The sequence below is a fragment of the Giraffa tippelskirchi genome, chromosome 13, assembly GCF_054371585.1.
Source record: "Giraffa tippelskirchi isolate mGirTip1 chromosome 13, T2T-mGirTip1v1.2.pri, whole genome shotgun sequence".
Lineage (NCBI taxonomy): Eukaryota > Metazoa > Chordata > Mammalia > Artiodactyla > Giraffidae > Giraffa > Giraffa tippelskirchi.
This window is the reverse complement of record NC_137287.1, coordinates 27,402,330-27,430,234: the sequence shown is the minus strand read 5'-3', so window position 1 is coordinate 27,430,234 and position 27,905 is coordinate 27,402,330. Positions and strand designations below refer to the sequence as shown.

At 44.6% G+C, this 27,905-nt stretch overlaps 2 protein-coding genes across 22 annotated transcripts in view; one reads left to right on the top strand and one right to left on the bottom strand.

Annotated features, from left to right (window-relative positions):
* The window catches only part of MARF1 (meiosis regulator and mRNA stability factor 1), a 39,369-nt gene extending 26,307 nt beyond the window's left edge, over positions 1 to 13,062 (bottom strand). For 4 of the 10 annotated variants that reach the window (XM_081556295.1, XM_081556296.1, XM_081556297.1 and 1 more), the window contains exons 1-7: positions 12,935 to 13,062; positions 8,431 to 8,632; positions 5,595 to 6,278; positions 4,671 to 4,845; positions 3,555 to 3,781; positions 2,634 to 2,751; positions 1,894 to 2,066 (exon numbers count right to left, since the gene is read on the bottom strand). In XM_081556295.1, coding sequence (XP_081412421.1) covers positions 1,894 to 2,066; positions 2,634 to 2,751; positions 3,555 to 3,781; positions 4,671 to 4,845; positions 5,595 to 6,278; positions 8,431 to 8,574 — 1,521 coding nt within the window. In that variant the 5' untranslated portion in view covers positions 8,575 to 8,632; positions 12,935 to 13,062. Of the gene's footprint in view, positions 1 to 1,893; positions 2,067 to 2,633; positions 2,752 to 3,554; positions 3,782 to 4,670; positions 4,846 to 5,590; positions 6,279 to 8,430; positions 8,633 to 12,934 lie in introns of all 10 variants that reach the window. The other 6 variants (XM_081556300.1, XM_081556302.1, XM_081556304.1 and 3 more) reach the window with 3 other exon arrangements.
* Positions 13,063 to 17,958: 4,896 nt separating this feature from the next.
* NDE1 (nudE neurodevelopment protein 1) overlaps positions 17,959 to 27,905 on the top strand; it is a 54,772-nt gene continuing 44,825 nt past the window's right edge. For 10 of the 12 annotated variants that reach the window (XM_081556283.1, XM_081556281.1, XM_081556282.1 and 7 more), the window contains exons 1-2: positions 17,959 to 18,060; positions 27,672 to 27,800. In XM_081556283.1, the coding sequence (XP_081412409.1) occupies positions 27,718 to 27,800 (83 nt within the window). In that variant the 5' untranslated portion in view covers positions 17,959 to 18,060; positions 27,672 to 27,717. Of the gene's footprint in view, positions 18,061 to 27,079; positions 27,359 to 27,671; positions 27,801 to 27,905 lie in introns of all 12 variants that reach the window. The other 2 variants (XM_081556291.1, XM_081556285.1) reach the window with 1 other exon arrangement.

The following is a 27,905-nucleotide window of genomic DNA, read 5'->3' as shown; positions in this document are numbered from 1 at the left end:
AAACTACAGTGACCTCGGGGGAGGGAGAACAGAGATTTCCATGGGAAAGGGTACACATACTTGGATTGAAAACACAGAAAAAAAAAAAGAAGAAATGTACCTAAAATTGTCACTCTGGTGAATCAGAAAAAACATGTGGCAAGATTAAATGTTCTGAATAATCAGGTTTTTTTTTTAATCATAAGGAAAAAGGATCTCTACAATGGGTAACCTCTCACCTAAGATACTACATTTAACTTAAAGGCCTTCCAGATTAAAACAGGGAGTGCCAAATAGAAGCAAAGGGAGGAAATGTAGCTACAGCCAGAAGACATAAGGAATAACGACAAAAGTGAATTAGGGGTGCAGCTCCAAAGCTTGAAACAGGTATTGCCAACTGCAGACCATCCTAAGCATGTGTTTAATCTCAGGCCAGGCCCTGATCTCACTGGGTATCCGTGTGTGCAGAGGGACCAGCACTGCAAGCGCCTGAATCTGGAGGCAATCATGGTGGGACCTCCAGTGGCTTGCTTTTTTTTCCAAGGTGCTGACTTCCTCTTCACTAAAACTAGGTTGGGTGAGATCATTCCTAAAGTGCTTCTGTAACTCTCAAGTCATTAAAGTATGTTAAAACTGCATTTCATGAATGGGACTGCCCACCCTCTGGACCATCCACGCTACAGCTTCTTTCTATCATTATTAACGTGTGTTAGTCGCTCAGTGGGTCGCACCGAGTCGGACACGACTGAAGCGACTTAGCAGCAGCATGACCAACTGTTTGTGACCCCAGGGACTGCAGCCCACCAGGCTCCTCTGTCCATGGGATTCTCCAGGCAAGAATACTGGCATGGGTTGCCATTCCCTTCTCCAGGGGATCTTCCTGACCTGGGGATGGAACTCGACTCTCCTGCATTGCAGGCGGATTCTTTACCATCTGAGCCACCAGGGAAGCCATATATATTCTCCAAACAGCTTAAACACAAGTTCAGTGTCCTAGTAAACACCTTATCCTAAATCAAGACTGTGAGAAATGCTCATCTTGCTAGAAACACGTGCACATTCTCCTATTAAGTGGCTTATCAGGGTGACAGGTGTAGTGCCCACTACTCTTGATTGTGCTCGTGCATGGCAGGGTCTGCAACCAGAGAAGACAGGCTCAGAGGCCAGCTGGAACTTCAGGATTAAGTGTCACAACTGTATAATCATTCTGCTTATTTGCCTCCAACCACACCGATATATGCAAACCATCATCATATTCTTGACCCTTAAAACTTGGGCAAAAATAGTAGTAACTCTCATTCCATTACTGCTATACCCTGACACACAACACTGCTAACTGGCAAGTGGTTGTCAGTAAGGTGAATCTAAAAGTCAGTTTCCTGTGACAGTTTGAAAAATATAAAAGCAAAATTCACACACTGGGTTTCCCTGGTGGTACAATGGATAAGTATCTGCCTGCTAATGCAGGGGATATGGGTTTAATGCCTGCTCCAGGAAGACTCCACATGCCATGGAACAACTAGGCCCGTGCGCCACAACTACTGAGTCCGAGTGCTGCAACTACTGAAAACTGAGCGCCTAGAGCCTGTGCTCTGCAACCAGAGAAGCCACCACAGTGAGAAGCCCGTGCACTGCAACAAACAGTAGCCCCTGCTCGCTGCAACTAGAGAAAGCCCACAAGCAGCAACACAGACTCAGCACAAACAAAAAAATGAAAACAAAACCAAAAAAATTCACATATCAGTTCTCTGTATATTTGTTAAGAGAATGGAAAGTTTCTGGGCCTATTTCAAAATCTAGCCAGCCTACTACAAAGAACACCCTCACCTGGGCTTGGACATCCATTATGGAGGACTGTCTTGAGTCTTCACAGTCTTAACTAGATTACAGCAGAAAGAAAACAAACCCACTTACTGGCATTTTTAGTGGTAACCTGGGGGGCAGGTCAGAAATGAATTCTTCAAATCTGATCAGCTCGTTGGCGTGATGCAGCAGTGCTTCTGAGGCCTGGTTTTTATGGACCAAAATTATATGGAAACCATGCCTGTGTCTCAGGTCACTAAGTTCCAATGCGAAATTGACATCAGCTGAAAGACAGGGTACAGCCCACCCCCATCTCCAAAGATTAGAAACACTTGACAGAGAGGCATCTCCAGTAATACCCACTGAGAAGAAAGGAACAGCAGGACTGTATTCAAAGTGGCCCCCCGACCCTTTTTTTAGAATAGGAACACATTTCATATCAGAAGAATTAACACGGTAAGACAATTTTACCATAGACTCATGCTGAACTCCCAAGACACATTACTTTTAGTAGTAAAAAGGAACAAATATTAATGTTCTGGGGAGCCCCAACTTCATCTTGGATTTTTCTTTTAAATAAGCAAAACGGGGCCCAGGACTTAAATAAAAAAAAAATTACATTTCTTTAATAAACTTGGCCCTGTAAGAATCCTTACTCGAATTCCCAGGAGAAAATTACAGAAATCCACGTAGATCCACTTTTTTTTTTTTTTAACAGTTTTCAAAGGTAAGCATAAGCATGTCCCATGTATTTCAGCATATTTGGGGGCATATTTTAACATATTCTGGCTTCTATGATAATTCACACATAGAGAGTTTAGCTGAAATTAGCAGATTGTTTTTACACTTACTTGACACGAGAACCACAGTGGCAGGAGCAGTGTGAGTATTTGCAAACCTTCGGAGGCTCTGGCGGAGCTTGTCGTCAGCAGCATTCTTTGCAGTAGCATTGATGTGGGCAACGGTTACCTGCATTAATTTATAATAAGGACAAATGAGAAAGAGCTGAGGTTAGAAAATCACTACACATTCTGCCCACATCTTAATAGACAGTTCTTGAGGAACCTTTGATTTCCACTGCCACTCAGGGATGGGGAAAAAAAAAAAATTACAATCAAATCTCAATAATTTCACATTCAGCTCTCCAGACAAATTAACTGGATTCATTATTATCCCTACTTTCATCTCTAATCTTCTGCTTTTGCACTTCATCCATCCCCCTTTCAGAATAGAAAGTGAAATCTGAAGTAGTTAAATTAGCTCTCTCGAGCATCTTTTGCTAACAACGTGTGGGTGGCAGAGATTTAATCTATGATTAAGGAGAGACTCAGGGCTGTGTTTGTTATTCGCTTCCAGCTTAAGAGAACAGACTTGGAGGTCAATCTGGATTTAAATCCAAGTTCATCCACTCACTGGCAGTGTGATCTTAAAAGAGTTGCTTAACCTCTTGGGCCCTTTCATTCGTAAATTCCAAACCATAAATCCTCTGAGCAGTCACAGAGCAGTTATGAGCATCAAAGGAAATGATGCACATGGAATCACTATACTAGGGAAGCGCGAGTCACACAGAAGCAGACTTGCTAAAAAATCAGATGTGATTAAATGATTTCAGGTACTTACAGAAATAATCTCTTCCTTGTTTCTTTATTTACCAACTTAGCACAAACATACGATTAATAACAAATTTTCAACTGGAGTTCTTAAAAAAAAAAATCATGTGCTTATTCTTCTACTGAGATTAAAAAAAAAAAGAAAAAAGAATTTTTATCTACCTGGCAATTATTCAGCTCTTGAATAACTTCTTTATTTTCTTTACTGATGTCACATACACAAATGAATTCTGCTTCTCTGTGGCCTTTAAAAAACTTCTCCCGGATTCTCTGTACAACTGCAGTAGCTGAGCGGCCAGACGGGACTGAGCAGTTTTCAATATCCCAAAAAACCCCAATGGGGGGTAAGTTCTCTAGCATCTGTCCGGCTAGCGCAACTTCTGGTGACCCTTGAGAAATGTGAACACCTTTGATTACACACAGCAAAAAACTGGTTAAGATATTAAAGACAACAGGTAGCTACCTATCGTTCCCAGGGGCAGGAAAATGAAATTATAAATTGATGTTAAATTTAAGGATGCCAACCTCACTGGCTGGCCCAGTAAGACAACCCCAAGTTGCCAAAGTATCTCTAAGTGTTAATTCCTTTTTCAAGAGAGAACAAATCCAAAGGTCAATTTACTTTAGGCCCGCAATCAATCCATCACAAAGTGCGAGCCATCCTCACGCTGACCAGGTATGCTCCTCAACGCTAATACACAGGTGACTGGACACGGCCCTCTGGGGCCTGTCGTCATGCTGGGCCCACACCTCACTCAGTGTGGGAGAACAATGAAACGAATGGTGAAGGTGTTACAGCCCTTGACTTTTAATGACTTTTAACACTGCAATAACATCTGGTCCAACTTTTGAAAAGATCTTTTTAAAAGATAAAATATCATAACAGCTACTTTAGGGGGAAATGATCTTAGGTTTTCAAATATTGTTTTTTTGTCAGCCATTTCTAAATACTAATTATGTCTGAGCAACATACAACAAACAAGTGTGATTATGAACCTAAGTTGACACCAAGTACCCTCCAGTACTCATTTCTCCTCATATACTTTCCATTTTTCTATACACAGCTTCTGATCTCAAATAGCCCCAGCTCAACATAAATGGCAACTGACCTACTAGTCTATAAGGATAAGAAGATTTTTACCAAGAGATGGAAATGGCGACTCACATACACAGGAGTTTTAGAACCACAAGGAATCTTTTAAAGGCAGTTAAGTGCAGTGTTAGTATCAGGTATTGAAAACTATTTAAATATGCATTTTATACGAATCTGTCATTTACCAAATTTCGAAGCGGCTTTGCCTAGACTGGTCGCCAATAACAACGTGGTCTCCTTTCCTGTACCTTTGGTTCCACAGCCATTACACAGAGGAACAGTAACAGGTGCAGTCTGAGTATTTGGAGGTGGTATATTTGGCCAGACTTTAGCAGCATCAATTATACTATTTCTTGCCGGCTGTTATTTTAAAAAAGAGGAGGTTTCAGATATATTATTTCAGAACCTAGAGTTACGCATAACAACTGAAAACACAGTCTAAGTGTTTCTCCCTTCCACCTGCTAACCTCTGATAAAATGTATTTTCCTATCACCTTTCCCAGAACTACCAAAGCATAAACTCACTTCCAAAGTGACCTGAAATCATCAGGGAAGAGAGTCACACAATTAGACCTTTACATTCTGGGGCATGTGTCTGTTACAGGAGAAACCCTCAGACACACTTCACAAAAAAAGGAAGTTAAAGTCTTTACTTGAACTCCAGGTGTGATGGAGACCAAATTTCAAGTTCCCCCAATTACTACAAAAGGACAACAAGCAGTCATCTATATTACATGAATGGGTCCATGTATCAGGTGAGCATTAGCTTTAAGAAATTCCAGTTGCGCTCCAGCCTTTAAAAACAAGAGAGCACAAGCCTTGCCAAGCTAGGATCCCATGTAGGAGACAGATTTATTACAGGAGACTCTAAAAGCATGAAGTGAATAATTACACTACACTCTTCTGAACAGTCCCTCCCATTGTACCCTTTGCTTTCTTTCTGAACCACAAGAAGTTATGCTGATGGGGAGAAAGCCACATCATGAAAGAATCTTCAACCCCATCCACAAAACCAAGATTTTTTTTTTTAAAAGATGAAGTCATTTTATTTTTAAAATCATTCTTCAAACCTTAGCTGCACCCAACATAACAAATAAAAAGATACAAACCTTGTTGAGACAGTCTTCGCAGTAAAGTGAGCCCTTTAAACAAACTGGAGGTACCACATTTAGGTGCAAAGAGTTGGTGCATAAGTGAGGCGTGAGCTCCGACTGTGAAATGTGTTCTTCCAAGTGCCCGGGAGCCCCACTTGTGAAATCAGAACAGGGGAAATAGCCCGCAGAGGAAGAACAGCCCTGGAGAGCCGGAAACTGATGCAGCTTGTGCACATTACCATGACACGACTGGAAATGGAGCTTCCCACAACAGGGCAGGTGCTTGCAGGAAGAGAGGTTACTTTCTAGACACATGCTGGGAAAGTCGCTTGCAACGCCGGCCAAGGTGTTCCTAGCTGAGGCATTCTGGAGTGGAGGTGCAGACTGGAAAGCAAGCCCTGACCCTACCTGACACGTGATTGTCCTGGTGCTCTGCGAGTCTAACAGGGCGCCCGGGGGAACCAAGCTACCAGTCCCTCCGCCACTGCCACCACCAAAACGCACTGGCGAAGTGGAAGGGTCATTAGTGCAATGGGCACAGCAGCTTACTTTGGGGACAGTTGAAAGCTGTACTTTAGGTTGCTGAAGAGAGTGGATATCTGGAAGTGGGACTGCTGGGAAAAGTTTAGAGCCAGCATGAAGGGGAGATGGTACATCCTTTAGTTCCACAGCAACTTTCTTGTTCTCCATGTACTCTTTCTGAGGAAAGAAGACCAGAACACAAGTTAATTTTATGAGGCCAGTGACTTGGGGTTACTCACAATTGACTGCATTAAAAATGAACACTGTTCAAACCTTATTTATATCACTCGATCATAACCACACAAACGGAATGGCAGCTAAAACCAGGAGCGTTCCTCAGTGGGAGGTGAACACTGAGACAGACAACAAAAATTAAGACTGTCCTTCCTGAATTTTAAGAGACTGGGGGAGGGGGTCTGTTCACATATTTAACAAGCCTGGTTAACCATCCATGTCTCACTGGCTTCCCTTTGATAACTTCCCCTTGCCTCTCAGTGCCTTCTGCAGACAAAACAGGTGGCAGGTATGAAAAACAACACAGTCACAACAGTATTCACTAAAGACAGCTTATGAGCAAAGCGCTTTAAGGAAAATACTAAATAGTTCTTGCAGTCAGATCATAGGTGGTTTTATTAAAGTCCTCCAGGGGAGAAGATATCAAACACTATGGATGAGATTGGCCATCTGCCCAAGTGGTCCATCTATGAATAGATCTTAAACATGTTACTAATGACATTTAGCAAACCATGGGACATCATGACCTAAAGCCATAACGCCCACAACTGTTTTGTAGCCAGTGGAAAGAATCTGAGTAATAAGGAAACCACCTGGGAAACAGACATAAGAGAAATAGTTTATCATATGTCTCCAACACAGACACTTGAGGCTGGTCCATTTATTAAGATTATAGCATAGCCCTGTGGTCAGAGACCTGGGTTTGAATGTGATACTAAATAGTTTTATGACCTTGGGTAAGTGACTTAACCTAACCTCTCCATGCTTCAATCCTGCCATCCTTCAACTGGGAACAGAATGTACCTATTACATCTGTGAGAAGGGTAAGAAGAAACAGTGCACCTAAAGCGCTCAGCAGAGTACCTGGCCACTGAAAGACGGTGCGGCGGGGGTGGGGGTGTCCAACCAATCAACAGATTTTCTTGGCTGAGTGCAGACACAATTAAGATGAAGAGGATGCCCTGATACAGTGACTGAGACATACTCATCCCTTAGAGCATAGACGGGTCCATCTGGCTGCTATGATTTCACTCCTTCTGCTGATTTTACACTCACCTGGGAGGGTATACTCATATGGGAGAAATGTGGACTTTCAGTTAAGATTTTTTCCAAAAGGGAGGTAACAGCAATGGTCTGACCATTCTAAAAGGAGTGTGTTCTACCCTTGTGGTAATTACAATTCAGGCTGGAAATGAACTCACTGGCATTCGGATGGATTTAGATCTGGCTCTCGTGGGCAGGGCTACTGTGAGTCGGTCTTCCTGAATGTATTCAATTCTGGGTGCCACTGACAAAATCGAGACTCTGGATCTAGAAAGGTGACGGTGCACGTCTGTGTCAAGTGACAACTTTAGGCCCCAGATCTGCCACCCTGGACCCCTGCCTGAAGCTGCCAGCCCTCAGTGCAGACGGTCCCTGAAATTCTGAAATAACTCCAGTTACTGATGCCATGCAACAAAGGCAACTATATAATGAAAATGTGGAGATGACAGGGAATTGATTTTTTTTTTTAAGTCTGTTATCAATACTCTTATATAAACTCATGGTAAAGTCTCATTTAAATTCCAAGTACAAGAGAAAAAAAAAAGGTGATAACATGATACGGCAAATGAAGTCAGATCAAGTCAACAGCGTTATGAAAAGACAAAAAAAGGAAGTCTCAGATATATTTAAATATTCAAGAGAAATCCTGAGTAGAAAAAGATCATCAACAAGGTCATACGAGCTTTCTGTGAGTTTAAGACATAAAATTCAGAAGGCTACAGTAAAATAAAATCTATTTTGTACTTTCCTCCCATTTTACTCTAAAATGTGGATTTTTGTCTTTGGAATCTGTGACTTAGAGAAACAAACTTTCCCAAAATTTCAACATCACATCTTTAAAGCATCTAATGTTACTCATTAGTACAGGATTTAAAAAACTGCATCCTCATTGAGTCAGGAATTACAACAATGTGCTACAAGAAGTAATATAAGCAGGACACAAGGGAAAACTCAGCACAGACTCCAGGGCGAGAGACTGCCCCAGACCAAATGGATCGCTTATCTATTTGCATAAGGAATTTGCTATGTCCTTAGTCTTGCACATAGTTACCGTTTGGGGACTAAGTGGCAACGTTTGCTCAGGACGAGAAAAGCAGTTAGAGAATTTCCAAAGCCATGGCTTAGCATCATTATCTTGTTGAAGCCATCCAATTGTTCTACTGCAGGGGTTCTCAGTTCCGTTTCCTTCCATCATACAGCCATGCGGAGTGGTTCAACATTCTTTCATCTTTCTTTTCTTTCATTCTTCCACCCTGTTAAGAATGAGGTTTCAATGTTATTCATTTGTATAAGTACAGATTTTACTACTGAAATATAAGACTACAACTATATTTATGGCACATCATTTTGTTTAGTCACTAAGTTGTGTCCGACTTCCGTGAACCCACAGACTGTAGCCCACCAGGCTCCTCGTTCCTAAGATTTCCTAGGCAAGAATTCTGGGGTGGGTTGCCATTTCCTTCTCTAGGGCATCTTTCTGACCCAGGAATCGAACCTGTGTCTCCTGCGTTGCACGTGGATTCTTTACTACTGAGCCACAAGGGAAGCACATTTATGGTGCATAGGTCATTTCAAACAGGGCTGATGCAGCCAAATCTGGGTGCTTTTAACACTGGGACCAAAGACTGAGTCTTCCATAGGATGTAACAGCCACTCAGTAGCACTACACTTTCCTGATGGAGATACAAGATTTAGCCACTCATATCCATGATTAGTGATGTGGGAAAGTAAAAATTAATGTAATTGTTTTCCAAGCTAAAAAAAAAAAAATTATGGTGCAATGGCTCCATAATGGCTCAGATCTTAAGGAACAAAAGCAGAATGGCTATCAAAGGATATTGTAAAAGTGAAAGTGTCAGTCACACAGTCCAGCTGGCTCTTTGCGACCCCATGGACTATAACCTGCCAGACTCCTCAGTCCATGGGATTTTCCAGGCAAGAATACTGGAGTGGGTTGCCATATCCTTCTCCAGGGGATCTTCCCGACACAGGGATCGAAGTCAGGTCTCCTACACTGGCAGGCAGATGCTTTACCGTCTGAGCTACCAGGAAACCTGGCATCAAAGCATATTCTAGCTTACTAAAACTGGTAAACTTGGTTGACTACTCATACTTGAAATCTAACTATATCAATTTGACTTTAAAAAAAAATTTGTCATCTTCCATTCCTTATGTTTCATAGTTCTTCAAACAAAAATGAACTCTGGATGAGCCCTCTTTCCGGCCATGCTTGAGAGAGGTCACCGCATCTTGGACACCTGCATATCCCTCCGCTTCGCTGAGCTGGAGCCAACGTCCTCCAGCACTAAGTAGACTTTTTCTATATAGTATTTCTTAATTCTTTTTGACTATCCCTCCCTAAAGACTCTACTTGGGAGAGTGAAAAAGTTAACAGGAGAGAGCACGTAATTTGAGTAAAAGAACCACTACATGTCCTCATTCTCAATTATGTAAGATTGTGAAACTGATTTCAGAGCAACTGATCTCACTGTGTCTTTGATATTGAGCATGGAAGGTCCAAATTAAGTGCCCTCTGTGGACTCTGAATTTGATTCGGCCACAGAACAAATCGAACCAACCTTTCAGTTTGCTTATTATGAAAGTAGAATCTGCTATACCACCAAAAATCTAACAGACACATCTCAAGTTCCAGATGTGCTGTAGCTATTCCACAGCAACACTATACAACTCTTGAAACAGTACAATAAAAGCAGATGCAATCAATAGCAGCCATTGGGCGTGGAGGCAGCCTGCCAGTGATAAGGACGACTGAACCTCATTTCCAAGCCCTCGTCACCAAACCCCAACCACCACCTCCTCTTACCAACAATGGCCATTTTGAGGTCATTATCTTTCAGAAATTTCTGGGCATATAGATAAGATTTTCTTATCAAGAGATTTAAACATCTACATAGTAGGGTGAGGGGAGAGAAGTCACTTCTATAGTCACTATAAGCACTACGTCTAAGCTTAAGAAAACCAATCACATAAAGCGGGGGGGTGGGGTGGGGGGGGCAAACTATGGCCTAAAACGATAGCCCAAACCAGCCCACTGCTTGTATTTAAATGGCCTGCAAACTAAGAATGTAGTTCACATTTTTAATCCTTGGGGAAAAATCAAGAGAATGATTATATTTTGTGACAAAGTTATATGAAATTCAGATTTCGGTGTCTATGAATAGTTTTGAGACACAGCCATGTTTATTTAAGTTCTATGGCTGTGTTTGCACTACAACTGCGGAGTTGATTCTCTGCAATAGAGACTACACAGCCCACAGAGCCAAAAATATTTACAATTTGGCCCTTATGTGGAAACTACAAAACTTCTTCCTCTGTCAAATTTGCCATAATTTCTCCCCTGTCCACCTCACAGCATTACTGTGGAGAAAAGAAAACCAGATAAAGGACCTCACCATCTGTTTGTCTTCATTACCATATGTCCTGTGCCAAGCACAGCCTTCTACATAGTATATACTAAATAAATATTTGTTGAATGAGGGAATGAATAAAGCAAATATTCATCTACAAAACCCAGAGCTAATCTGGAGACAGAGACGAAGTTACTGCAACGATGGTAATAAACTATGGTACTTGTCCTTTCTATCAAATACAGACCCTAACAATATATCTATCAAAATATCCCCTAACAATCTCCTCTCTAGAGCCTAAGAATTTGGGATATTCGTGATACACACAACTTTGACACGCTCTCTCAAGCTTCTTCAAGGCAAATTCTGAGAGGAAGCCAACTAAGGCATTTTTCTTTAAGATCATTTATTTCCTCATTCAGCAAACATTTACTTAGTATCTGCTATGTAGCAGGCTTGTGCTTGGCACAAGGGATACAATGATGGACCCAACCAGAAAATGCAATCCATTTATGTCATCTTTTTTCCTACAGTAAATGTGTGTGAAAGACAAGGGAGAAATCGGCCACCTTTTTAATGAGGAAAAGGAGGCTTGCTTCCCTGGTGGCTCAGCGGTAAAGAATCTGCATGCCAATGTAGGAGACACTGGTTCGATACCTGGGTCAGGAAGATCCCCTGAAAAAGGAAACGGCAGAAACGGCAACCTACTGCCGTGTTCTTGCCTGGGAAATACCATAGAGAGAGAAGCCTGGCTACAGCCCATGGGGTCACAAAGAGTCAGACACAACTTACTGTCTGAACAACAACAAACAGGTTTAATGTAGTTTTGTAATTTGCCCAAGATCACACAATTATTAATAGAAAAGGGACAGAACCAGGCTTGTCCACTTCTTCCCACACAACCAAGGTATCTTTGGTATCGTCCAATGCAAGCAAAAGAAAGTAAAATATACTAGTACAAATGTGCACCCAGAAATTTTCCTAAATGCTCCTGGGAACGATAAGTAATTTGGTCATAGCAAATTGGTGGTCAAAGCAACTTCTGTTTCGTCATTTGAGAGAGTGTCTCACTCCTGCCATTATCGCTCAGTCTTCAAGCAATTCAGATAGTGCTTGAGAGCAGACTGTGACGTCAGGCTGTCCTTGTATTAATCCCCAATTCTGCTGCTTCCCATCTGTGCAGATCTGGACAACGCACAACAAGTTCTCTGAACCTCAGATCCCAGGTGTAAAATAGGCCTGATAACAGCAGCACCTTCATAGGATTAAACAACACCAACGAAGTAGAAAACTTGGCAATGGCCTTCTCTCCACACCTAATCTAGTCCTCAACACCCGGTATTACCCATCCCATCCCTGAGTTTTTCTGTTGCTTTTCACAGCTCTTCTTTCTAAAATTATCTTATTTGCTTGCTTTTATTATGTCTCCCTCACTTAAATATAAACTCCAGGATAGTATTTACTTATAGATCATGGGTTGTTGTTTTTTTATTCATTATTGTATCTCCTGCACCTAGGACGCTGTCTGGCACACATCAGTAATTCTTGAATGAAGAGTTTAATAAACGTCTAGGACAACTTCCCTGTATGCAAAACAGAATATTTATACTCAGAAATGTTGGAAAGTGCAAAAGATGTAACTGGAAAGCTCTAAGTAGTATCAGAAAGGTGCCACGGAAACTAAAAAGTGTGTCACAGTGCCACAATTAAATCTGTGGGAGGGATTCAACCCTAAGACAACTCAGTGCTGTAGGTCAAGCCAAAGGCTGCACTCTAGGGAGTGCTGGTAGACCGAGGAGGGTGCAAAACGTTAGAGGTGGTTGCAAGAACACTAGCCCTTCTCTTCCTCTCTTAAACTTCCAACAGTACACACTCCCCTAGAAAGGCTGCTCTCCACACCTGAAGGGCCCTCCAGGGAGAAATGAGACAAGTGTAGTCAGGAAGCCAAACAACCCCAAAGGGCAGCAGCGACGCTGCAACGACAGTCGTGAACTGGCCACAAAGGGAGGCACCTCGCACCTCTGGCGGGGGCCTGACGGGTGGGTCCCATGGCTTCTCAGTCTAGCCAACCTCCCCCACCCCCGCCGGCAATAGGCAGAAGGAGGGGATACACTCCCCCGTTCCCGCCTGGTGCCCAGAGCATGAAGAGCATCAGGGACAAGTTCCCAGCGTTGCTAGCAAACTCACCTCAGCCGTCGGCCCCACCTCCGCTCACATTCCGGCCCCGCCGCCTTCCCCCCGCCCCCCCAGGCCCTTTGTTTTGATTCCCGACTCCGCAGCTCCCGCCGCCGCCGCCAAGCGCACCCTCCACTTCCGCTTCCGCACCGCACCGCCCCTGTCGCAAAACCGACACCCTTCTCTCCCCATGGCTCCGCCCCTTCCTCCGTCCCTCCCCCGCCGCCGCGTCCTCCCCGCGCGGGGCGTGCTGGGAACCCCGGGGGGGGCGGGGCCTCGCGGCCCTGCAGCCTCGTCAGGCTCAGTCCCCTCCCGATAAACCTCTAAATAGGGACCTTCCCGGGGGGCTACCTCGGCTTTTTTGGCGAAAACCCCCAGTTTATGGAGGACTTGATCCTGGCTTATCGTTGTGGCGTGGAAGGGAACCTCAAAGAGGAGAATTAGGGTGCCTGTGAGGCGGAACCCGGGGAAAAAACCTGCCAACCGGGATTTGATACCATTCAGCTCTTTCGGTCTTTTGAGGGAAGGCAATTTAAGAGGGATTTCGAAGAAAAACCCGATCGTTTGGTATTTTTTTCCTCTTACTCGCTCTTGTCACGTGATGGCCCTATTAAAAAAAAGAAAAAGTAAACTAAATGACGCCTGTTTGTTATAGCATCCTTCATCTAGTGCAACCTAGTGGCGAGCGGAAAAAAATAAAAATAACTGCCAACTGGGCTTCCCGCGAGGTCCTTCGGGCCGAGAGGGCTCCTCGGGAAGTTGTGATCCGACTGGCAAAAATAAAGCCTGTACGAAGACTAGGCTGGATTGTGTCACCAACAATTAAGAGGTCCTCGTGACTTAAAAAAAAAAATGATTTTTTTAAAGTCCTGGTCCAAAGCTCGTTACAAATGAATACTTTTCCAGGGACCGGTTGGGCGAGCAAAAGGAGGTTTATAATTGCAAAAGCCTTGTGAAGCCAGGAACAGATTATGTTTTAGTGGCTAGATTTGCCATGTTTGGGTTTTTTTTTGGGGGGGGGCGGTGTTTTGGGACTTTTGGCTGCACATTCTTTACTTTTATTTGAAATTATAAAAAAAAATTTTTTTTACGTAGGCAAAACAGACATTTCTGAAACTGTCAGCTGTTCACTATTTCCTGTTGCAAATTAGAAAAACAAAGCACATATTTAAATCTAGACATAGTTTAGGATGCAGTAGTCGAATGCAGCATAAAAGTTTATTTCTGAAGTTTGGTAAGAAACAGGTTAACCTTGCAAAAGGATCAGTAGATAAAAATGGCCAAAAGAGAACTTTTTTCTCCCTGATGTATGTAATGTGAGGCAACCTCATTAGGCAATCCACATTAAGTGGGGGAGATTTCAGGGGAAGCTAATTCATCCCTGCAGACTTTTTTTGTAGACAGGCATTGTGGAGGGCAAGATCGAACACGTAGCTGAAGAACCCTTTCTACTGGTAGTCCGTTTTCCAGAAGGCCGATGACAAGTTCCCACATCATCTGCCTGCTTAGGTATTTATTACTGCGGAGTAAATCTTCATTGTGTCTGTGTATGGGGAGTATTCTCCAAGTGGGAATTAGGACAGATGAAAAACAACCCTGTTTCTAGTGTTTTTTTCAGAGTACCAAAAAATTCGCTTCTCAAAGAAGTATTTTTTTCCCTCCTTTCCATTCTTTCTAGTGAGTATCTCTGAATACAGACAGTATTAACTAAAAATATAAAAGGAAGCAAAATAGTTGTGAAATTTTTAATTGCTTAAAAAAAATCCCAGAGGTTTAGCCGTAAAATAAAGAGCAGACACATGTCTGACATTGCCAGAGCTGTGCCTGGTGTTAACAGGTAAATAAAATACAGTAAATAAAAACAAACCAATCATACTAAATGGAAGGTTAATGAAAAGTCTGAATTACAAATAGTTTTTAAAGATATGACTCTTTATTATTTCCCATAGAAAACTAGCCTAAACTACATCCACCCTTGGAAACACAATTCTACATCAAAATGTACATCACCCTTGTGAAAGGGTGTTTTTTTTTAACATTTTTCTTAATATATGTTTTCTCGAGCATAGCCTCTGTTAATCTATTTCTTTGCTGGGCAAACTCTTTGAACAGAAAGTCAGAGTACCTCTCAATTACCTGCCCTGTCCATATTATAATCTTCATGTTTATGAAACCAAGACTAAGATTTATTTCTGTGCAACTTTTTGTGCAACTGTTACATTCAATCCAGCTCCTAAATTAATCTAGCTGCCACTAAAGGCATTTCTCCTCCAGCTACTTCTATGTTATTGTTAGTGTTTTGAAATGACAAATTATGATGGAAGGATTTAAGCAAGAGAAACCCAGATTTCTGCTCATTAATATCTGAAAGCTCCAAGGAAAAAAAATTGAACAAAGAGAACAAAGTTTTTAAGTACACCAAAATTTCCCTTTCATTTTTTTCAAGGTTTTACCCAATAACAAACCTGTTTACCTAAACATATTCCTGAGAGAAGTTTAATGATAATCATTTCAATGTCTTCTTCCTTTTATTTTTAATGGAAAAATGAAGAAAATTGAAAACCAAGTAGTTTAAATGATAATGTCATTTAGTCAGTACCGATAAGCTCATCAACATGTGTTTCAGTTTATGTTAACTGGTGGGTGGTGGTGGTGGTGGTGATTATTCTCTCCTAGAAACCTCACAGAATGGTGAGGTTCTGGAAAGGATAGAGCAAAAGTGACAAGAGGATGCAAATCATTTATTAGCATCTGGGGCCAGGATGGATGTTTCCTAAAAGACATTTTGATACTTTCCTTAACCCTGTTGATGTAGGTGGTAGATCCCTTTTGTGTCTCTGAGCTTCTTTCAGGAACTAGCAAGGAGTCAAAGAAGAATCAGGGCTTTCCTGGTGCCTCAGAGGTAAAAGAATCTGCCTGGAGACCCCAAGACACAGGTTCCATTCCTGGGTCTGGAAGACCCCTTGGAGAAGGAAAAGGCAACCTACTCCAGTATTTTTGCCTGGAGAATCCCATGGATAGAGGAGCCTGGTGGGCTACAGCCCATGGGGTCGCTAAAGAGGTGGAAGTGACTGAGTGACTAAACAACAACAAAGAGGAATTCAAGGCCGTTCTTAACCATGGTGGGGATACAGGAGGGATTCCATGTCTGGTTGGAGGCCTCAAAGTTGCTAAGATCTCTCTGCCTCCAATATTGTGACAAAGAACACTGGTTAGGAGTCAAACATACCCAGCTTTACGGCCTGATTTATTTACTAATTATGAGACCCTGGGCAATGCATTTAAATTTCCTACACTTTTGCTTTCTCATCTTTAAAATGAAGACAATAAAAGTTCTTTCCTGTGATTCTCATCATCTGGGTCTCAGCTCCATTGTAACCTGGTATAGTGGCCTTCCCTGACATTCTATCTGAAGGGACCTCTCCCAGCCCCTTTCTATTACACGACCTTGCTTTATTCATAGCACTAATTAGCACCTGAAATTATTTCACATTTTCTGTTTGCTGATTTAGTGTCCTTTCTTAATACTACAAGCCCTTTAAAGACAGGTGTCTTGTCTGACATTTATTGTGCTATAAGTGAGTGCTCAGTAAAAATTTATAAAAAATCCTACGTGGTGAACAAGTAGGACCGCTATGAAACCCACATCAAGAAATTAGTATTATGCCTGACACAGATGGTGGTGGTTTAGTCACAAAGTGGTGTCTGTCACTTGCCACCCCATGGACTGTAGCCCACCAGGCTTCTCTGCCCATTGGATTTCCCAGGCAAGAGTACTGGAGCAGGTTGCCATTTCCTTCTTCAAGGGATCTTCCCCACCCAGGAATCGAACCCGGGTCTCCTGCATTGCAGATTCTTTACTGAGCTACCAGGGACCAGTAAAAAAATTCATGATCAGTACCTACATTTTTTGTTGTTCGCTTGCTCAGTTGTGTTCGACTCTTTGCCACCCCATGGACTGCAGAATGCCAGACTTCCCTGTCCTTCACTATCTCCCAGAGTTTGCTCAACCTCATGTCCATTGAGTTGATAGTGCTATCCAACCATCTCATCCTCTGTTGCCCGCTTCTACTCCTGCATAGATTGTACTTAACTATGTGCTGAGGCACTGTCCTAAACGTTTTACAAATGCTAAGTGAACTCATTTCATCTCTGCATAATCCTAGGGGTAGAATCCTATCACGAATCCCATTTTATAGGCAAGGAAAGTAAATCACAGAGTTCATTTGCCCTAACCAAATCAGTCAATCCTAAAGGAAATCAGTCCTGGTTATTCACTGGAAGGACTGATGCTGAAGCAGAAGCTTCAACACTTTGGCCACTTGATGTGAAGAACTGATTCATTGGAAAAGACCCTGATGCTGGAAAAGACTGAAGGCAGGAGGAGAAGCGGACGACAGATGATGAGATGGTTGGATGGCATCACCGACTAAACGGACATGAGTTTGAGTAAACTCCAGGAGTTGGTGATGGACGGGAGGCCTGGCGTGCTGCAGTCCATTGGGTCGCAGAGGCCATCGTGACTGAGCGACCGAACTGACTGAACTTGCTCAAGATCATACAGCTACTAAGGGGCAGAGCTAGGATTCAAGGCCAGGCCCCAAAACAAACTCCTATAAAGGAGCTTTGTTGCCTTTGAAGGAGATAATGATGTTTATATTGGTTGTAAAGTTCTGGGAAGGACCTGGGACATTGCTTACTCTAAGCGGACGTAGATCTTTGTTCTTCCATCTGCTTCGCAGGAAATTCAAGGGCAGGGAGTCATATTTTCTTCAAGTGGCCCGCAAGTCCAAGCCCGTTCCCCACGGTGTCTAGGGAGCAGCTCGCAGCCTCCAAGCCCGGCCAGAACCCTGCCCAGCAGCTGGAGCCTCCCAGAACCCCTCCCGCCAGCCCGCCTAGGGCCGCCGCGTGGCCGTGCCGCGCCCGGGACCTGGGGAAAAAAGTTTCCAAAAGGCGCTGCTCGGCGTTGATTGGCCGCGGCGGACGCGGTCCCGGGGCGCGGCAGCCAATGGACGACGCCGGCCGCGGCCGCGGCCGCGGGCGCGGGGGCGGGGGCGGCGGCCGGAGGCCCTGGCCGCACCGCCCCCGGCAGCCGCCGCCGCCACCGCCGCTGCCGCTGGTCCGCAGAGCCGGAGCCGGTAAGTGCGGAGCTGCGGCCCCCGGGGTAGGGGTTGCTCGGGGGTTGCCACCGCCGCCGCCACCGTCATCGCCACGGCCGCGGGGAAACTCTTCTGCACGCCCGGCGCCCGCCGCCCTCTCGGGAGCCCCGGCCGCCGCCTTGCAGGGACCTTGGCGCGCCCCTCACTTGGGCGTCTCTTCCTGGGCGCTGGGCTCGAAAAATCGCGCTTCCCTGGAGCCTCCCTACCTAACTTTGTGCCTTCCCACCCTTGTGTCCTGCGCGCCCGGCTCCTCACCCTTTCGCCAACTTTCTTTCTCTTTCTGCGCTCGCCTCCCTGCTCGATTTCCTCGGCCCTTCTGCCCTGCTCGTCCCGGGTCCCTGGAGCCCGTTTGCTCTGCCCTGTTCCCTTCCACCACCACCCCCCCCCCGCCACCCCGACATCCTTCCTAGAGTCCCCTCGTCTCCCTTCTCTCTCAGTTTTCTGCCCCGCAGCCCTCACCCTTTCCTTTTGCTGCCCCCACCTCCCTCTCCGTCCTCGTAGCCCCCCGCCGCCCCCATTCTCGCCCACGTCCCCACCCCGCTGCCACCCTCGGCGGAGGCCTCTTTCCAAAAACCTCCCCCCTCCTTGGCACTCCCCTCCCTTTGGGAACGTGTTTGGAACAGTCTTGTTCCCTCCGCCTTTCTCAGATCTCTGCTGCAGGACGGTTCAGATTTCCCCTGACAGCACTTTGGGGAAGGATTGGATAAAGGATGAAAACGCTTCTTCTAGAGCTTGAATGCGGTGGTTGGGCTTACCTGCCTCTCTGAGGTCATAGGAAACCCCGCTGGACACTGCTATTTTGGGGGAACCTAAGGTTATCTTCTCCAGTCCTCTCAAGTTCAGTGTCTCCTGAGGGCTTGACCTTCCCTGATTTCTTGGTCCAGGATTTGTACCTGCTTGTGCTTCTCTCTACTTTTAGGTCCCTTTAAATTCCTTTCTAAAGAAATGGCCTGCCTATGCAGCCTGTGCTGGACAGAAATTTCTGATTTTCTCTGTGAGTTTTATTGATGTATTCTAGGAAAGGATGGCATCCTAGGACGTATATGTGTGTGTGTGAGTCGCTTGTCCATGCTGCATGCTAAGCTGCTTCAGTTGTGTCCACATCTTTGCGACCCCATGGACTGTAGTCCACCAGGCTCCACTGTCCATGGGGATTCTCCAGGCAAGAATACTAGAGTGGGTTGCTACTTCCTTCTCCAGGGGATCTTCCCAACCCAGGGATCCAACCCGGGTCTCCCACATTGAAGGCGGATTCTTTACCACCTGAGCCACCGGGGAAGCGTAGGATGTGGGTAGGGTCGTTTGAAGGGTAATTGGAGTCCCGCGACTCTCAGAGCCACTAATCTCTGACCCCTCTGGCCACCGCCCCCTATCCCGCCCCCCGCCACCATGGGTATTTCACCACTTTTGAAACTTCAATCTTTCCTCTTGGTATGTCTTTCGTGTCAGATTAGATGCAGATGATCCATGCTCCTAAAGTGTCAGAGGCCTCTGGTTGGTGTGTTTTATCCCATTTTGGATAATAGTTTCTTAACTTCGCTTTTTCTGTTAGGATGTTATTTTTGTTTCCGGAGTGTGTTCTTTTGCTTTAGAACATGTGAAGCCAGAGAGATTGCACTCCCTTTGCTCACAAGATAATTCCCTAACAGGACTGTGCGGGTAGACAGAGAGTTTGTGTCTGCAGCTGGTACAATGTTTGCACCTAGTCCTGATGTAGGTGATTTGGGTCTGCCACGCTCAGCAGTGCCTAGTACTTAGTAGGTGTTGGGAAATATTTGGAAAGTAATGGAGAAGAATACAGCACTGTAGGAAAAGCTCCCTCCCTGGCATCTTGATTCAGTACCATAAAATTCTCCTTGGACAGTAGCTTTCTGGGTTTTTTGTTGCTGTTCATGTTTAAGCGCCTTAAGATTTCAAAAGCAATATACGCTTATTGTAAAAAATATTTATTGTAGTAGATGTCAGGTACAAGTTCTCATCTTAGTGTCTGCCTTACTCCCATTCTGGTACCTCCTTCCAGACCCTTTTCTGTTTGTGTACACAGCGGAAGGTACATTTGCAAACAAAAATGGTACCTTTTTTTTTTAATTCTTTTTTTTACACTTTAAGCTTTTTATTTTGTATTGGGGTACAGCCAATTAACAGCGTTGTGGTAGTCTTAGGTGAACAGCGAAGGGACTCAGCCATACATGTACATGTATCCATTCTCCCCAAACCCCCTCCTATCCAGGCTGCCACATAACATTGAGCAGAGTTTCATGTGCCATACACTAGAAAAATGGCACTTTCTTAACATAAACTTTCTTCCACATTATTACTTTTAATTCTTCTTAACTGTACAGTTTTCCAGTCAGTCTTCAGTTAAGTTTCTCCATTTCCCCCTCATCATTACCCTCAGTGATGGTGTACACCCTTGAGCATATGTCCTTGCATGCCTGCTGAGGTTTTTTTGTGGGTAGATCATTTCAGACTTTGAAAGCACCGAGACAGAAGTCAGACTTGCTGACTCTTGACTGGTTTTGCCCCAGTGATGTCATTTTATGCAAAATGTAAAGCCTGCGTCATAAAGTGGAAGCTGTGGGAGCCTGTGCTGGCCTTTGGCAGCTTCTTTCTCTCCCTCTCCCATGTGTTTTGATTGGGAAGGAGTGTGGTTGGGGTGGAGAAGTTAATCCCTGATGGTTTGTAGGTGTGGATTGCTCCTGACCAGCTGTGCTGGCTTTCTTCACTCAGAGGAGAGCTGAGAAAGACTGCTTTGTCTTTTCTAGAGTTTTGAAATCAAAGGTGTGTGTCTCAAGTGTGTTTTCAGACTTTCCTAATAAGTTTGATCATGGAAAACATGCCCCCCCCCAAAAAAAAAGCTTGCTGAAACGCTTTTGTAAGAGTAATAGATCTAAGTTATCCAAAACAGAAAATAAATACCTCTGGGACCACTAGATCTGAGTTTGTGCTTGCAGGCTGTAGCACATACACTTGAGGTGCCCAGCAGGTTTGCCCACAGAGCTGCTGGGACAGGATGTGGCAGGATGGTGTATTGAGAATGCGAGTTAGCAAGCCAAATCCCTTGACACAGATGCAATAAATGCATGCAGTATCCAGTTTGAAGATAGTGGGTACAAAGTTGTGTATGCTATGGCTACACACTGACACCTGCCTGTCACAGTGCCTTTTAAAAGACCGCGGGGCCCAAAAACTGAATCTGACTTCTGTGCAGTCTATCAGCAACCCCAAGGAGACCTTGAATTTAAATTCAAAGTCTCCCTTGCACTTGGGTCTGGTTTGCTTCTGTCACTCCTTTGCATCTATGGAGATGGCCAAGACATGTAATGTTTCTGCTCTAGCTTCCCAAGAAGCCCAGTGATTGCCTTACCAATCCCTGGATCAGGAAGAGGCCCTGGAGGAGGGCATGGCAACCCACTCCAGTATTCTTGCCTGGAGAATCCCATGGACAGAGGAGCCTGGTGGGCTACAGTCCATAGGATCAGAAAGAGTTGGACATGATTGAAGTGACTTAGCACATGCACACACACACACACACACACACACACACTCACACACTCTCTCTCTCTCTCTCCAGCATCTTAGAGGTAAACAGGGTCAGGTTGTTTTTAAATGACATATTAAATGCCTAGCACCCCACAAACAGAAGGTGATGATAAACTTGAGTAAATAATGCTGGGAAAGGGGAACCTTTGCCAGTCATCTTGCCTGCTGTCTGTGGCAGACAAGAATGCACATTAGAACTTTTCTGAGATATTTTCAAGTGGAAAAAAAGAAAGGCTTAGATTTTTAAGTGTAGTGTTTCATAAGAAAGTGAAGTTGAGCTGTTATTTATTTCCTCTTAGCCTTGAGCATCGTCTTCTTCTTCCCTAAGGGGTGTTTTTAAAATGCAGGGGTTGTAATTAGAGCCACAGTGGAACTCCTCCTAAAACATCTCAATTTCATTTCTTCATGGAGGCTTAAATTCTAAGCCTCATGGCCATGATAACAGTGCCCTTTTCTAAAACTCATCTTTGGTAAGACTGCAGGATGAAGCTTATTAAAACTCCAGTAACTGTACTGAGTATTCCTTATCATGTAAACCTGGGAAGTGGGTAGTTTCCAACATGACACCCTGTCCTTCAGCCTCTTCCCATCAATGAGATGCCACTCGGGTGCTGAGCGAGAAAGGTTTTTCCCCATTCTATGAAGTACCTTTCTCAGTCATTTGGCTAAGATCAGGTGTGGTATGGTGGCTTCCCAGGTGGCACAGTGGTAAAGAATCTGCCTGCTGATACAGAAGACACCGGAGACCGAATTGATCCCTGGGTGGGAAAAATCTCCTGGAGAAGAAAATGGGAAACCACTCAGTATTCTTGACTGGGGAATCCCATGGACAGAGGAGCCTGGTGGGCCATAGTCCACGGGGTTGCAAAGAGTCAGACAAGACTGAGTGACTGAGCACACGGATACACATTAAGTATCCTAGGGATTTATAGAAACTAGCCTTCAGAGGGCCTCTTGCTTCTTTTCCTTAACTCACATCCCTTTCCAGCAAGTGGTCAATCTCTATGTTCCCCTGTGTTCTTTCCTTCCGCAAGCATTTATTGAATGCCTGTTATATGCCAGATACTGTTCATGGCGTTGGGAATTTAAAAAAAAAAAACGATGGTGAAGGTCCCTGTGCTCAGAACTGATATTCCAGTTGTTGCTGTTCAGTTGCTCAGTTGTGTCTAACTCTTTGCCAACCCCATGGACTGCAGCACGCCAGGCTTCCCTGTCCTTCACCATCTCCTGGAGCTTTTTCAAACTCACGTCCATTGAGTTGGTGATGCCATCCAACCATCTCATCCTCTGTTGTCCCCTTCTCCTCCCGCCTTCAATCTTTCCCAGCATCACGGTCTTTTCTAATGAGTCAGCTCTTTGCATCAGGTGGCCAGAGTATTGGAGCTTCAGCATCAGTCCTTCCAATGAATATTCAGGACTGATTTCCTTCAGGATTGACTGGTTTGATCTCCTTGCAGTCCAAGGGACTCTCAAGAGTCTTCTCCAACACCACAGTTCAAAAGCATCAATTCTTTGGCGCTCAGCCTTTATAGTCCAACTCTCACATAGGTACGTGACTATTGGAAAAACCATAGCGTTGACTAGACGGACCTTTGTCAGCAAAGTAATGTTTCTGCTTTTTAATATGTCTAGGTTTGTCATAGCTTTTCTTCCAAGGAGCATCTTTTAATTTCGTGTCTGCAGTCACCATCTGCAGTGATTTTGGAGCCCAAGAAAATAAAGTCTGTCATTGTTTCCATTATTTCCCTTTCTATTTTCCATGAAGTGATGGGACCGGATGCCATGATCTGCATTTTTTGAATGTTGAGTTTTAAGCCAACTTTTTCAGATAAAACAGAAACACAACTCACAAAGTGACGAAATAAAACGAAGCAGGGATTAATGTGACAGTGAAGGGATGGAGGAGGTATTTGGTGGAATCTTCAGAGAAGGTCTCTCTGGGGACGACAGTTCAGCTGAGATCTGAATGGCAAGAAAGGGATCTGTGGGCAGAGATCTGAAGGAGGAGCATTCCAGGCAGAGAGAACAGCCATTGCAAAGGCCCTGAGGTGGGAGCATGCTTGGTGTGTTCAAGGAACAGAAAGAAGGCAGTGTGACTGCAGTATAAGCAGGTGAGGGGCAGGGCTGTAGGAAATGTTTAGAGAAGTAGGCAGGGACTCATGATGATGAACTTGAACATGAGCTTTTTCCAAGCAGCAGGAGAAGTCAGTATACATTCATTGTTCCTGGTTCCTGACTTTCTCACCCTCCTATACACAGAGCTCTCCCCATGCCGTGCGGTTGAGACTGTCTACACAATCATCAATGGCCACACGGCACTCAATCACGATTGCGTGGGCTCTGGGCTCTTAACATTGTAGACATTTGTCTGGTGACCTCACACTAGATGAGCTCTGGGCTCATTAGAGCTTGTGGCTTGAGCAGGGATTACCAGAATTAGGTTTGCCCTTGCCTGTCACCGTGATAATTACTATTATCTACACTCTAGGTGCTCTTATTCTTTCTACTTTCAGCAAACAAGATAGTTCACTCCAAACATTCATTAGGCCTCTCTGGTAGCAGAAATCCAGGCCTAACTGGTACAACCAAGAAAGGAAGTTGATTACCCCTCCTCACCTTCAGTCAGGGATGACTGGACCCAGGTGTCCACCTCTTGGCCCTGCTTTCTTATTTTGGCTTCATTCTCAGGCAGGCTCCTCCCTTGTGATAGAGGTGACCACCACGAACCCTAATGGAAAGAGAATTTCTTCTCCATTCCTCCCACCACAGATCCTGGCTTTCAGTTCAGTTCAGTTCAGTCGCTCAGTCGTGTCCGACTCTTGGCGACCCCATGAATTGCAGCACGCCAGGCCTCCCTGTCCATCACCAACTCCCGGAGTCCACCCAAACCCATGTCCATCGAGTCGGTGATGCCATCCAACCATCTCATCCTCTGTTGTCCCCTTCTCCTCCCGCCCCCAATCCTACCCAGCATTAGGGTCTTTTCCAATGAGTCAACCCTTCGCATGAGGTGGCCAAAGTATTGGAGTTTCAGCTTCAACATCAGACCTTCCAATGAACACCCAGGATTGATCTCTTTTAGGATGGATTGATTGGATCTCCTTGCAGTCCAAGGGACTCTCAAGAGTCTTCTCCAACACCACAGTTCAAAAGCATCAATTCTTCGGCACTCAGCTTTCTTCACTGTCCAACTCTCACATCCATACATGACCACTGGAAAAACCATAGCCTTGATCAGACGGACTTTTGTTGGCAAAGTAATGTCTCTGCTTTTAAATATGCTATCTAGGTTGGCCATAACCTTCCTTCCAAGGAGTAAGCATCTTTTAATTTCATGGCTGCAGTCACCATCAGCAGTGATTCTGGAGCCCAAAAAAATAAAGTCTGACACCGTTTCCACTGTTTCCCCATCTATTTCCCATGAAGTGATGGGACCAGATGCCATGATCTTAGTTTTCTGAACGTTGAGCTTTAAGCCAACTTTTTCACTCTCCTCTTTCACTTTCATTAAGAGGCTCTTTAGATCTTCTTCACTTTCTGCCTTCACTTTCTTCACCTCACTTTCTGAGGGTGGGGTCATCCGCATATCTGAGGTTATTGATATTTCTCCCGGCAATCTTGCTTCCAGCTTGTGTTTCTTCCAGCCCAGCTTTACAGAGATATAATTGACATATCACATGGTGTAAGTTTAAGGTGTAGCACATGATGGTTTGAGACATGTATATATTGTGAAATTATCTTTATAGTAAGGTTAGTTACACCTTCAGAGAGTTTCTTTCTTGATAGCTCTTTGAAAGGCCTGGGTCTGGACACTCACTGTCTCAGCTTGGGTTAGGTCTACCCCTGAACCCATCATTGGCTCTTCTTGGGTTAGGCCCATCCTTGTCACTGGTGTAGCCTGGGTTAGGCCCACCTCTGATCCAGTCATTGGCTTAACTTGAATTAGGCTGATCCTTGTCATTGGTTCAACTTGGGTTAGACCCACCCTTATCATTGGGCTCAGCTTTGGGATAGGCCTACCTCTGAGCCTGTTTCTGATGCTGGAGGCATGAGTGCCATCTCCTAGGTACAGTGGCTGATGACAAGTCCACCTGAGCCCCATGGAAGGAGTGTAGAGTTGGTTCCCCCAAGAGAACATTGGGGTACTATTACAAAAAGATGGAAAAAGGGATGCCGGACTGGGGGAAAAAAATCAAGTTAACAGCTTTCTATTCCCTCTAGCTTCTCTGCTTTGGTCAAGCTTTCAGAGAAATTCTGTTCCCCAGAAGGGAGTGGGTGGGGACATGGCATGTTTTTTCTGAATCAGGGAAGGGCGAGAAATTTGAAGGGAGAGATACGAATACAGGTCCTAACAGATGTAGAGTTGTCAGTAAGTGCTTTACTCAGATGTAGGTATCGTTGTTCAGTTTCTACCAGGGACCCACTTGGTTGGTGATCGTGTCCATGTCAAAACTGACATATTTAGTGGAATGATTTGTATTTTTTACCTAGATATTCAGCTTGTTAGTTATGTCTTGCAGAGTTAGGGGTTGTGTTCCTTCTTTTGTCCCCAAAGACAGAACCGTGAGCTAGCTTGAAGGGAAGAAGGGACTTTGGAGGGATCTCATTTGAATTCTTAATAACCTTTTGACAAACTCAGAGTCTTAAACAAATTGAGAAAATAAGCTATTACATTGAGAAGCGCTATCAGCAAGGAGTCCAAGGACTGATAACTGTTAATAGAAATCTGTTCCTGACCTCTGCCCTGGATAGCTCAGCATCCTCAGAGCCTATCACCACTCCCCTCTGTTGTTCAGTCGCTAAAGTCGAGTTTGACTCTTTGTGACCCCATGGACTGCAGCACACCAGGCTTCCCTGTCCTTCACTATCTCCCGGAGTTTGCTCAAACTCATGTCCATTGAGTCAGTGATGCCATCCAACCATTTCATCCTCTGTCGTCCCCTTCTCCTCCTGCCTTCAATCTTTCCCAGCATCAGGGTCTTTTCCAATGAGTCAACTCTTTGCATCAGGTGGCCAAAGTATTAAAGCTTTAGCATCAGTCACGCCAGTGAATATTCAGGGTTGATTTCCTTTAGGATGGACTGGTTTGATCTGCTTGCTGTCCAAGGGACTCCGTCTAATTTGTCTCCTTTCTTCTCACACCCAGTTCTCCAAAATCCTGTCTGCTTCCTCTTCCTCACCTCCCAGTCACTCCTCCACCCCCTCTATCCCTCCTCCCAGTGTTGAAACCATTCTTGCTTACATCACCAGTGACCAACATTTCACCAAGTCTCGTGGGTGGATATTTTCCAGAGCTCATCTTGCCAGCTTCTCTCTGCATCTCAAATACCATGGAACATTCATTCCCCATTTTCCCCTTGAAACTGACTCCTCCCAGTATAGTCACTTTTCTGGTTCTCATCCCTCTCACTTGTTTCTCCTGTCTCCTTCCATCACTGTTTCTTTCTTTGCTCAGCTTTCAGATACTGGCACTCCTCAGAGTTCCATCAAAAATCCTCACTTGATTCTTTGATGGTTCAGGCACAAGAAAAAGGGAAGAACCAGCTACAAACGCATGACTCTTAAATTTGTGATGTTAGCCCGGACTTCACCTCGAGTTTCAGATCCGGTGTTACATCTTGATGGATCCACAGGCCAATCCAACCAAAAGTGTCCGAAGCTGGTGTCAAGTATCCCCTCACCCTGCAGACTTCCTTTCTGACATTCTCCATCTGTGGTGATGGAGATGGTGGAGGTACCTGGTTGCCTAAGTTAGAACCCCTAAGCTGCCCTGCTCTCCCCTTCCCTCCAGTGTAATGAAATCAGAAGATCCTGGTAGGTGTATCCATCCATGGAATGTAACATACTGTAATATAATGTAATGAATGTAATGTAAATAATAGACTGTAGTTTGTCTGGGTTTAGTTTTTAATTTTTTTGGCAATGGTTTTTTTTTTTTTTTTGGCCACATTTAATCCAAGATAAAGTTCAGGAATTTTTTTCCCCCTCTATTAAAGATCAGCTGTTTAACCAGATGTGGGTAATAGCTTTAAAACTTTCTGTCCTAGACATTATGCACCAAGAGGAGTGACCTCGTTCCCCCCCATTTCCACAATGGCGGACTCGGGCAAGACCTTCAGCTCCGAGGAGGAAGAAGCCAACTATTGGAAAGACCTGGCTATGACCTACAAGCAGAGGTCAGTTCTCCCAAGTTCACCTTGCGTTTTCTTCCCACAGTGACGGCAGGGAACAGTTACTGGTGGGCTTGCTGTGTGCCAAGCCCTGTGAAGAACTGAACATAC